The sequence below is a fragment of the Odontesthes bonariensis genome, chromosome 22 (assembly GCF_027942865.1).
Source record: "Odontesthes bonariensis isolate fOdoBon6 chromosome 22, fOdoBon6.hap1, whole genome shotgun sequence".
Lineage (NCBI taxonomy): Eukaryota > Metazoa > Chordata > Actinopteri > Atheriniformes > Atherinopsidae > Odontesthes > Odontesthes bonariensis.
Window position 1 is genome coordinate 16,794,845 of NC_134527.1, and position 12,776 is coordinate 16,807,620.

The 12,776-nt window shown below is 40.0% G+C and overlaps 1 protein-coding gene across 1 annotated transcript; it reads left to right on the plus strand.

Moving 5' to 3' along the window:
• Positions 1–2,006: 2,006 nt before the first annotated feature.
• tmem38b (transmembrane protein 38B) lies at positions 2,007–12,422 on the plus strand. Its single transcript, XM_075456119.1, has 6 exons — positions 2,007–2,461; positions 8,159–8,315; positions 8,769–8,953; positions 9,124–9,211; positions 9,768–9,885; positions 11,437–12,422. Exons 1-6 carry the CDS (start codon positions 2,338–2,340, stop codon positions 11,704–11,706), a joined length of 942 nt encoding a protein of 313 aa, XP_075312234.1. The 5' UTR covers positions 2,007–2,337; the 3' UTR covers positions 11,707–12,422.
• The last annotated feature ends 354 nt before the right edge of the window (positions 12,423–12,776 follow it).

Consider the following 12,776-nt stretch of genomic DNA (forward strand, 5'->3'; position numbering starts at 1 on the left):
ACTGTACATTTCAGATACCTTATTCATTTAAAAAAAAAAAACGTATTTTATATTTTTTTCATTTTTACTCATATTTCATATTCAATCTTAATTATCTTTTTATTGGTAGCAGGACAAGGAAGAATTTCACTGCTCATTGTACTGTGTATGATTGTGTATGTGACAAACAAAACTATCTTGAATCTTGAATCTTGAGAAGCAGCATTTAGCTGTAATGCTGCAAACAAGTGGAACAAACTGCCAGAGGAGATTAAACTTTCACCAAATGTAGACATTTTTAAATCCAGATTAAAAACATTTATTTTCTCATGAAATCTGCGCGGCATGAAATCTTTGAACTTATCAAGACTGTTGTTTGTTTTTAAATTCATTTAAATTATTTTATTTGTTTCTCTTTATATTCTTTCAAGTATTTTTAATGCTTCTTACCCTCCCTGCTGCAATGCTTTTATTTTATGTGAAGCACTTTGAATTGTTTTGTACATGAAATGTGCTATATAAATAAATTTGACTTTGACTTTATCATTCATACAAAATATAAACTCATGAAATTATGTGGAGCCTATCGCCAGTTCATCTCAGCGCCACACAGAGACAAACAAGACACACAACCATGCACTCTCACACTCACTCCTAGGGACAATTTAAAACAACCAATTAACTGTTTGGACAGTGGGAGGAAGCCAGAGTACCCGGAGAGAACAAACACATACACGGGGAAAACATGCAAACTCCACAGAGAAAGGCCCCAACCGGGAATCGAACCTGGAATCCTCTTGCTGCGACGGTGCTAACCACCACCCCACCATGCAGCCCTATAATGATGATAATAATCCATCCATTTTCTTAGGGTGTGCTTAATTATATGTTTAAAAAAAACAAGGCACAAAGAAAAAAGGCCAATATGAAGGCTCACCACCAGGTGTCATGCTCACACATGGTTAATATTTCAACACAGACTTCAGTATGTTGGCCCAGTGTACAGCAGCATTACCTGATTTAGTCCATAACTTACATGACATCAAAGTCAAGAAGGTTTTAGATGCACTTTGAATCCAATTGTACATTGGATTCTGGTTTACGTTTCACCCACCAAGCTGGTCCCATGTATTTAGTAACTCACAGGCCACCTCATCATAATTTCTGAATTTAGTGTTTTGATGTCAAAGAGTTACCCGCCCAACTCCCTTTATGGGTTAATGTATGTTAAAATGTATGATTTCAAAGTGTGAACCTCTGCAGTAAATCACAAAACTTTGACAAGTCTCGCCCTTTTTCCTTGCACAAAACACACATAAAAAGGGACTTCTCTTTGAGCTGGGGCTCAAGCTGCTTAATAATAGGGTGGGTTTTGTTTTCACTGAGTGTCCGTGATTGGAGAGAAAGTTCAGAGCTAAAGATCATCACAAAAGGAGGGCAGTCCAAAATCCAGAAAGCTTGTTAGCAAAAAACAGAACTAATTGGTTTTGCCAAAAATTACATAACCTTTATAACTTCTTTTTTTGCAAATAACTAAATAGATAAACAACATTTCAATCAGAAAACAAATAGTTTCTCTGTTTGTGTAGCTTCATCATAGCTTGTGGATTTTGATTCAGGATTGGACACGAAAGCTTTAAAATACTGATTCCCCTTCAAAACTAAAACAAACAACTATACTTGACATAGAAAAAATAAAATTTTGATACACGATAAAGTGATCATAGTTTGTTGCTTTTGTTGAAAACTTTAGAATTACTTAGATATCACTCAGGTATGTGACATTACTACCTTTAGAGTGTTTTACAAGTACATATGCCTATACAGGTGATAAATAAAATACAGGAAGTATACCTGAACTGGAAATGAACATACTGTTGGCGTTTTAGTGTCCCTATAAAAAAAAGCCGGTTTGTTTGCATTTAACCCTGGCCTCATGCAGCCACCCTCTTACATGTGATTGGCTCACGGTGCTCTCGTTCCTCCAATCACAAAGCCCCTCTATCTCCGCCTGCCACATCACTAGCATGGCGGAAGAAGAAGCAGGAATTCCGACTATGCGCGGATGACAGCGGGTACACCGATGATGACCATCCCATAGCATCACAGATCTGTTGCCCAGTTACGTGCGGCGATACGTGAGGTCAGCTAACCAGCTGTAAACAGCCCGACAGCAGCAGCAGCAACACACAGCTGCCGCCGGCCACTGACTTGTGTCGGACTTTACAGACAGCGTATGAAGCCAAGCGCTCGTGCTGATGCTCAGAGTTGGACCTGTGCCCTTTCTTCTTTCCAAGTCCTCGCTGGAATGAACTAGAATAGTTACTGTTACTGTTAAACTGCCTCAGGAACGCGGTTATGGATCTATTCGGGTTGCTGTATTTGGACGAACTGTCCCACGGATTAGCAAACATGTCCATGTTTCCTTACTTTGACATAGCGCACTATATCGTGTCGGTCATGGCTCTGAGGGAGCAGCCAGGTAAGTGGAAAGTTCAGATGCACGATTTTTTAGTTTATGGGAGCAACTGCTTCACTTTGCTCTGGTGGTGAAGTTTGAATAGAAACTTAAAGTGTGACAATATGCCTCCTTAAATGTTACTCAAGCACAGTTGGAAGTGCACACAAAACTCAAGTCACAGCCTTTTGTTCCACGAGGTTAACTTTGTTGAACTAAGCTACAGTGTACTCGAAAACCTCTGTCAGTTAGTTGTTATTATTATTCTCCCGTTTTTCCCCTTTTGTTAAGTTTGAAATATTTGCATTTTTCAACCATAAAATTTAAAAGAAAAATATCTAACAGTCTCATATTCCAGGCCCTGCAAAGACTAGATAAACTGTTCAGTTTTTATTTTTTTACACTGTGTTATTTATAACTGAATATTTTTTACATTTGGCTGAACAAAACTGGACATTAGAAGACTTTGCTGCTGCAAGTAGAGACTGTGACTATTTATTTAAGAGGAAAAAGTAACTTTTGCACATAGCAGGCGATTGATGAAAAGTAATCCCTAGTCACAGCCCTGATTAGATTAATTAATTAAAGAAAAGCAATGATTAGTGGTATGTATAGGAGTACATTGTATCCTGTCATCTTGACAAATCTGGTTTAATCAACAAAACCAGCTAAAAGTTGACTAAAGTAAAGACACCTGACCAATGTCTAATTGTTTTGAGCTGGAAAATAATATATTACTGCTTTTTGTTTAATTTAAATTGATCATATCCAATAGCACAATCTGAAAAGATAAATGAATGCATCCAATCATTAAATAAAGTTGTCAGATCCTCTACGGAAGGAAAACTTATAAAGATAATAGACTAACTTTGATACAAGTAAACGTCCTGCAGTAATAGTCTGAAGTATCAAAGTACTGTATTATCAGCCAAATATCCTGTGTTATGATGCAATGAGTTGCATTTACTGTTGATGATACATGTGGTGCACGCAGAAGCGTGTTATTTTATCTCCCTAAATTCTAGGTTGGGACATGTTTTCAAGGTTAACTCCAGGGAGTTGTGCAGCTATTAAGCAACCAAGCTGCTGGTTTAGTGGTTGTGTCAATCGTTGTAATGGCTGACATCTCTCAGATAAGACTGGCCACCCAGCAGCTTTTCCAACTGTTTCCAACTGTTTCGTCTTGGCTACCCTACTGCACAAAGAGCAGTTTATCTGCTAGAAAATGATCGAGGGCAATACAGGACAAATACACATAACAGCCACCAAAACTCATCTTTGTGCATTTAGCAGTTTCAAAAGCTTGAATTAATCTCGTCGTTTCTTCTCAGAAGGTCTGAGAAGACGGCTCAGAAGCCTGAAACTGTTCGGTGGGACTGTTCCAAGTAAAAGTGCTCGTTGAATTTATTGATGAAATAATTGTTTTTTCCATACTGTGATTTGTTGGCCACGTTAAGCTCCACGCTGGCCCACAACTGTAAAAAAGATGAAAACCAACTATCACCAAAAAGAATGTGTTTTGTGAAAACGTTTTGTTTTCTTGTTTTCTGGAATTCTGCTGTGCATTTCGGCCAGTGAAGCAAACCCGAAGTGATCTTTTGAAAAGCCGTGAAAAGAAATGCTCGTCAGACACTTGGCGTCACCAGTGGCAATGAGTGGCGGTATCTGCACTGGAAACAGCTGTACAGTCATGTCATTTTAAACTTTTGCGGGTCAGATGCATTTAGAGAAACAGTTTCATGACCCTTAATGTGAATCAGGTCTTCTTCAACCTAAAACGTGTTAAAAACCAACTCAAATGAGCGAATAAGGCTTTTGATTAACCAAAAATCCCATCTTGTTTGTCCCAGAAAAACATCCTTATGCTCTAAATTAAAAATCTAACTTTGTATATTGCCAGTACAAAGACAATTAGTCCTCCACAGTGTAAATCCTCGAGTTCTTTTCTTAGAAGGGAGGGCTAAAGCCTGTGGGACACTCAAATGTCATCTCTTTCCATTGTTGCTGTGTGCAGGGTCGTCCCCAGATTCAGTGACTGGAATGTATGGCACAAGTGCACTGAGGCTAACCATGCTTCTGCTGATAGGAGGGGAGTCAATCACTCTATTTTAGCAGGTGCACCCCCATTTAAAACGCCTGGATGTGAGGTCACGCATGTTCTCTTTGACAGACAGGAACACAAGCTAAGTGAAGTAACTTGAAAGCAAAATCTGTTAAACTCTGTCACAGCCCATTGTAGCAGCTCAGAGCAGAGGCAGGCACAGAGCCATGGTTAATGACCGGTGTCGTAGCTGCGGGGACAGGTGGACTTTTAACTGCAGTTCACTTTCCACGCGCACAAACACACGCAGCTCATTGTAGTCCCGGGTGCTATATATCTATTTTTGAACTTGCCTCGCAAAGCATCCGAGCTGCTGTGACCTCTTAACCCATTGTCCTTTACTGACTCCATTTATGTGTCTGTGACCAGAGGAAGATGCAGAGCGTAAAAATATATATACGAGTACTATGCAAGAGCTCCCCCTGGGAAACGTGTTTAAAAGTGAGAGTGTTTTCATTAACTTAAAGAGAGGGCTGTGTTAGAAGACATTCGAAGGGCAACAAGTTGCTGAGAGGATCCCAGAAGAAAGACTTGAATCTCAATGAAACTTGAATAAAAGAAAGGACACAAAGCACTGAGGGAGCCAGCTTCTCTTCCTCTTTTCCCAAAAAGGAAAGGAATGCTGTAAACTACTCTACCCACACTCTTTTCTTTTTCCTGTGTTAAATCCTCTCCTCTTGCTCTGTGGAGCTTCCCATTAGAGTCCAGAAAGGCTGCTTGAGACTTTCACGAACCTTAGCAGGAGAAAACTACTTTAAGTTTCAAATGTGTTCAAGTGGAAACGTTCACAAGTTCTCCTCATGTGTTTATGTCATTGTGAAGTTGTTTTGAACACAGTTGCAAACACTGCCACTAGAGGATTTTATAAGGAGGAGGCGACTGCTTAGAAGACGAGCTGCAGTTATTTTTCAATCAGCGGGCTCACTTTTCACCAAAACATAGCACAAGATGCTTCCTTTTTTTTTTTTTCTTGTCATCTAGTGCTGCCCGTAATAACGCAGTCCAAAGATGAGGAGGCAGTGAAAATCATAAGCCCAGGATAGGCTGATCACGAGATCCAAAGTGTTGGAGAAATCATGAAAAAAGAGAGCAACTGTTCGGGAGGGATGTTTACGATAGAGGAGCGAGGTCCCGTTTACAGGCTTTGAAACAGATTTGGTGTGTAAGGTTGAGGGATATTGTTACTTTACGACCTGCGTTACTATTTTAGATCAGGTGATCTGTTTCCCAGCCAGAAGACTTCTCTTTTTTTCACTTTTCTTTATGTCAATTTGTAAAGATCCTGGATGGTAAATAGGCCTCCCGCAATGTTCATCAAAGATGATTCAGAAGTGTTTGCCATCCACTTCAGACAATATGGGCAGGGCAGAAACTATGACAGAGGTATTAGAGAACTCAGTCAATGCTGCATGATACTGCTGCAGTGTAGTTGACCTGATTACCCAAATTTGACTTGTTAATGTGTGTCCGCCCAATGCAAAACTAGGAGACACGACCTGGTAAAATGTTCTTGCAACTCAACCCGTCAAAGTAGTCGAAGTTGTGCATTATAGTGTGCATTGGTGAATGTAAACGGATGATATTCTTAATGTTTCGCTTTGGACTTGCAGATATGATGAGGCATGCAACTCAAACACTCTTTTGTTCCTACAGTTGATGCCTGGCCAGTCGGGCTCACACACTGACTGCAGCAGTTTGTTTTTGTTGAGGAGCTGAAGGTGATGACTGTTTACTGTGTAAGCACTAAGCACATGTGATTGCTGTGCTTTAATGGTCCACCATTTAGCATTTAAAGTGGATGTTAACGCAGAAATAGAGGCTGTAGTTCAGGGATACCTCGAGCGAGGCTATCCTGCAGGTTTTAGATGCTTCTCTGCTTCAGCACACCTGATTCAGATGAAATGGATCTCTTCAAAATAAATTCTGCACAAGCCTGTTGATGATGCATTAATATGACTAAGTTAATTAGTATCGGGCATATCAGATATTCGGTTTTTGAATTGGACGGCAACAGGATATTTGGAGAAGAGCACATTTATCCTTTTCTTTGTTTGTTTGTTTGTTTGTTTGTTTTTTACACAGTCGGTATTTCTAATGGCCAGAAGCTCAGGACCACCTTTTTAGTTTTTTCTTTAGTTTTTTTTCATAAAGCTGCAAAAGCATTGGATTTTTGACAGGTCAGGAGTGCAGGCAGGAAGGTTTCGGCACCTTGACTCTGCTACAGTGCCGTGCTGCTGTCATAAATAAGCACACTTCTTCCTGAAAAAGGCCAGACATTCCCTCTTCTCTTTTGTCCAGGGGATGCTCCGTCTGAATGTCCAATAGAAACGGTATATCCTTTAGTGGTAAAGAATAATGTATAATTTTATTGACTCTTAACTTTTTTAAATTCTAAATTAGCTTTAAATAAAAAAAAGTAAAGAAACAATGTTTCATTATTTTCTTTGTACAAATATCAATTACATGTAAAGTTGAAACAAATCTATCAAAAAACATCTAATATTTTATCTACTCATGAAGGGGCCTTTGGAAGGAAAGTTAAAGTCCAAACGAGTCTGCAGAGGAGGCAGGTAGAGCTATAAATTCAGCAGATTGCCCTCGTGGAGCCTGTAATCCATCTGTAATCCTCAGATTACCATTTTGGTCTTGAGTGCGGCCGCAGTGACTCGGGGCAGGTGGGGCAGGGTTAACTAGGAGTTACCTGTCTGAGGTTAAATGTATGCATGTTCAGCTATGGTGTTGGCAGGTTTAATTTAAAGTGAAAAAAGTCGGTCTTATCGATATGTGCATGGGTAAATGTACATTTAGTTAAACGTAGAATATCAAGAGACAAAAAAACAACAACAAAAAAGATATTTTAGACAAACTACCCATGTCTTGTTGTTATTGTGTAAATCAGGGATGTCCAAAGTCGGTCCTCGAGGGCCGCTGTCCTGCAGTTTTTAGATGTCTCCCTGCTTCAACACACCTGATTCAGATCAATGCATCATTAGCAGGCTGCTGCAGAAGTTAAAAATCTTTAAAGAGATCCATTTCATCTGAATCAGGTGTGTTGAAGCAGGGAAACATCTAAAACCTGCAGGACAGCGGCCCTCGAGTAAGCGGAAACAGGAATACAGTGTTCTTTCTAAACAGGGCAGAAACACAGTTGCAACAGTGAGACAGTTGTAACAGTTGTTAGAATTGTTCTCATCAGTGTTTCTGACAAAGTTCTGCACTTTGAACTGTAAACACTACAGCTGTTTGACAAACCCATCCCTTTCTTTGTTTGCGCGGTTTGTGACCCATCAATAAGTTAATATTTACACCGTTAAGAACACTGGGAGGCGCTCGCATGAGACAGGGAAGAGGCCAAAGTATTAAACTTGACTGTTCGCTGAACAGCTGCGCTTGAGTTGAATTGGGTTTTGCAACAAATCAAGTCTAAATTTGACAGACATCCACAGAGTGACAGTTTGTGTAATGCTTATTATATCGGCCAAGGTGTCTTTCACAGGCACAGTGTTTATCTGTAGTTACCAGACTTTATTCTATAATAATATGATAATATTCTACATCGTGATGGCTCGCAAAAAGTCCACAGCCATCATGCTGACACATATACATCTGTTCTTGCACAGGAGCTTTTGAGGTGTCCAGAGTCAGCCCCTTGGCCTGCTGGTTCAGCTCCATGCTCTACTGTTTTGGAGGAGCAGTGCTGTCAGGGATCATGCTGGCGGAGCCACCAGTCGCACCTTTATCCAACGGCACCGGTGTTCTGCTTGCTTCAATCATCTGGTAAACGGCACAGCTGACAGATATGGAGATGGAGAAAAGAACAGGGAAGACAGGGAAGCAGCAAGTGTTGGTGTTACTGAACTAGTAAATGGCTCTGGAGTTTTGAGGACACGAGTTACACAAAGAGGTCATTGTCCTTGTCCTCCTTGCTTCTTTACTGTAAGGGAAGCATAAAATGTGGAAGACACTGAACGAAACAGAGAGGTCATTGTAGAGTTCCCTTCTCCAACTATGAAGCCTTTAGTACCCTCTAGAGGTGTCAGATAAAATTACACTCAGCTCACTAAAAATGCACACTGCCCTCTGCTGGAAGAGGAAGGTACTTGAAAGACACTGTGGGGGTAATTCTGTCAAAGTCATCTATTACTTTGTTAACAGGCCACATGATACAGTTTACATACACTCAGCAGCTGAAATATGCACAAGTTAAAGGAACCATATGTGTCTCTACAGGTACCTTGTGTTTTACTGCCCCTTGGACGTGGTGTACTGTTGCGCAGCCCTGCTGCCCCTCAGGCTGGTGCTGTCAGGAATGAAGGAAGTGACCAGGACGTGGAAGGTCCTTGGAGGGGTTACTCAGGCTCACAAAAAATACAAAGACAGTCTGCTGGTTATGATTGCCATCGGGTGGGCGAGAGGTCAGTATGTGATCATGTGCGAGTGTCACAAGGGTTTTGTCTGGTAACATTATTTTGTGAGTGCTTTCAAGTCAACGTGAAGTATTTGAAGTTCTAAGTTATTTTCATGCTGTGCGCATTTCTATACTCATTTGTGTACATCAAGGACCTGTCTTTTCCTACCTCTCCAGGTGCCGGAGGCGGTCTCATAAGTAATTTTGAGCAGCTTGTTCGGGGTGTGTGGAAGCCAGAAACCAATGAGCTCCTTAAAATGTCTTAGTAAGTCGCCAACGGAACTTTGATCGGAGATTTAGGAGTTTGTTGAAATCTGATGAAATTGCTCGAACAATGTCTTTGCCACTGTACCTGGACTTCATACATAACGCCCCATAAAACACAGTTGGTGTTTTTTGGTGGCTTCTATCCACAGATTAAACAAACATATGATATGCATGTTGTGTTTGGTACAATTTAAAGTTGTAAAGTGGACTTTGTCCCCATTAGACAGTGGTATGCCCCCCTGTCCACAGCTCCACTCTACTCTGACAGGTTGAAAATGATTGAGTGTGAACCAGTGAACTAGGTGTTTCAGACAGTTGAGGAGCACTGTCTTCATTCAGAGAGAATAACTCTTTTTGATGTGGACTATGTAACGTTTTCATGCATATTTGATCATATGCCTCTGGTTTGGTCCATTTGTGCATATAAGACACGACATATTTCAAGTGTATGCGTAAAGTCGTTAGCGTTTTCACATGAACTAAATGCTGTTTTTTTAAATGGTATAATGTGGTATCATACCTGATGTTTATTGTTTCATTTCTTGTCTGTTAAGCCCCACAAAGATCACCCTGATAGGGGCAGTGCTGTTTGCTTTGCAGCAGAGCCACTACCTGCCTCTCCACAAGCACCACCTGATGCTCCTGTACACCATCTTCATTGTTGTCAATAAGGTCAGTCTTGTGCACCTGGTGCAGTTCACACTATGACACTATGGCCAGAATACACAAGGTTTAAGTGGTTGATAGGCAAAACGGGGAGGTATATTTTAGTCTATTTATCCGCTTATTTAGACGATAAAACCTATCAAATGCTTTGGTGCCACAGCTCCCTCCAGATCTGTTACAACTTGTCTTCTAAATGACCTTTCTCCTCCGCTTTTTTGAAGTTTTAGCTGTGGTGACTCACATTAGCTGGGTATTACCCACAGGGCTGGAGCTTTTGCATCATTTTCATCAGCTTGCATCATCCGCTCTTCTCTTCTCTGGGAAAGTTGAGCCCTTGACTGAGACACAGATAAATCTACCACATCTTCTTTCAACTTTTACTCCGTTAGCTCCTTCTGTCTGATCTGTCAAATTACCAGCAAACCATTTCATCAGATTTAAGAGCTCTGTCAAAGCCTGCACTTTATTATTATTTTTTTGGTCCTGACGCTGATATGCAGCCATCCCTAATGAAAAGTAAATGCTACTATGTTAAACATTAATTTCTAATATTTTATGCATATAAGGCCACCTCTGAAATTGGCTTGCAGAATAAGCACATATTTTCCAGTGTCACATTGTATTTGTAGCATTGACTTAACCTCATCATGAAAAATGGTGAAATCACTTGAAAACTTCCATTTATAAACAGCACACACCCAGTAAATACAGTACAACATTAGCATTCATTTGAGGTTTCGTGGTTCTGGTCTGTTGATGAACGTAAAATTAATATCAGTCCTCGCTTAGTCTCCACTTGTGTGGATAATTTGTTTTTTTTTTAGCTGATAAATGGTCCACGATATACCTTTTATATTGCAAGCATTTACAGTTGATTTTGCAGTAACCGTTAGCTGCTGTGACCAAAACAATGCTGATGAAAATGAAGATACGAGATAGGGAACAAATTTGTGACACTTTCAAGATTTGGTGCACTGGTCCTGAGATAAGTAAACTGAGCAAAACACCACCACAACACCAAAAAATACAAAAGAATTGCAGAAAAACAAAAAGAAAATACACCCCACAACTTTAATAAAAGGCATCAAAAAAAAAAAGAAACTTTATTTTCAGAAACAAAGCAATAATAAAACGATAAAAAAAACCACTCACAAAACAGAAACCACATTTCAGACAGATCAACAAAATCACTAACACAATTTCAGACGACACAATATTTTATCAAACATGGCATTTCACAACGTACACGAACAACACTTCCTCAGTTTCAGTGCACGCCACATTTCACCAAACACAGAACCAATAACAACAACTAAATCCATCATTTCAGAAAACAGCCAGTTGCTTTGGTAAGTTGCTGTTTTGTCTCCTGAAATGTGTGTGTGTTTATAAATCATTGTGCTTCCTGTTTCCTGGTAGTGTTTTTGTTTTCTGAAACCTTTAAGCCCTCACAGGGCCTCAGACGCTGGACATCTTCCTGACCTGACATTATCCTCTCATGTTTTGCCTTTTTTCTTGATTGCTGTCTTGTCTTTTGTTGTTTTGGTTTTTTTTTAGTCACGGATGATGCTGACGGGCTCCTCTTCCTCACCTTTCGCCACCATTGAGTCAGTCCTCTACAAGACCCTCTTTACAGGACACTCTCCTTATGCTGCCCTCACAGGCGAGGTAAAGAAAGCGTGTATAGATGATGACAGAGCAGAGAGGTCCACCGCCATAACCAAAGAGTCCAGTGAGAATGTGTCGTCAGGGCAACAAAACGGCTCGCTCAAAGCTAAAGAGGAGCCAGAGAGCGCAGACACGCCAAACTCCAAAAAGATTAACTAGCACTTGTAGCGCCTCCAACACCTCTGAGCAGGGTTTTGGAGTGATTTGTGATTCAGATTTTTCATGTTTATGTTCACTTAAACTTTGTGTTCTACTTTGTCTTTCATTAGGAAACTTTTTTTTTCTTTATCCTAGTGTCTGCGTTGTTTTTTTTTTCTTTTTTTAATTCTGCATTTCTTAGAATATAAGGCTGACGGCTAAAAAAAAAAAAAAAACAATATCAATAAGAGGTGAATCACAGCTAACTGTGCACCTTATTCTGGGAAAATCACCCCAACCTTAAAGTGCTGTGAGATTTATGCTGTTGTGTGAATATCACAGTGTCCTTTGGCTGAATTCACACTCGCTGTACAAACTGTAGCTTCATTTTTTTGTTTTGTTTTGTTTTATTTTGTTTTGTTAATGCATTTATTTTGAAATAAAACAGTTGATCAATATATTCAGGGTTTTGGGACCAGTGCTGTGCACCTGCAGATATACGAATGTATCCGTGTCTTTCTGTATATATTGCGCTCCATGGAAAGGCTATATTTCTATTCTGATATGATTACATTTTCATGGAAAATTATATTGAATGATATTCAGACTTTTTATTATATTTATACTGAATAAACGCCATCTTGAATGTGAAATATTTAGAAGTGGAATGCAGTTGTATTATTGATGAATGCCTTGAATGAGACCTGAGAGCATGAGAATAAATCGCTTTAAATGCACTATTAAATGTGTTTTTGTGATTTCTAGCCTCTGTCAGAGACATGTGAGATATTGCCTAACTTTAGAATAAGTCACTCTTTTATATGTCAAGTTGCCTTAAAGAACCCACCTCATTAATGTAGCATCAAACATCATACGGCCCTCTTATCTGCGCGTGTCCACTGTATCGTGTTAAAAAGATGACTGATAACTACTTCAGGTGTTTGTAAGTGATACAAATCAGCATAATGTCCAGAAGTAACCCTCTCTATAGGCTGGAACATTGCATCAGTGTAACATCAGCACCTGATTGATACCTCACCCACTCCAAAAAGCCGCTGGAGAGAAATCCCCCCCCCAATCCCTCCCAATTC

Bases quoted from the DNA above. Each gene is read 5' to 3' on its own strand.
- tmem38b (XM_075456119.1), top strand. From the start codon at position 2,338: ATGGATCTATTCGGGTTGCTGTATTTGGACGAACTGTCCCACGGATTA. The intron at 8,954-9,123 runs GTCAGTATGTGA...CTACCTCTCCAG, and splicing joins TGCCATCGGGTGGGCGAGAG to GTGCCGGAGGCGGTCTCATA. The intron at 9,212-9,767 runs GTAAGTCGCCAA...TTGTCTGTTAAG, and splicing joins GAGCTCCTTAAAATGTCTTA to CCCCACAAAGATCACCCTGA.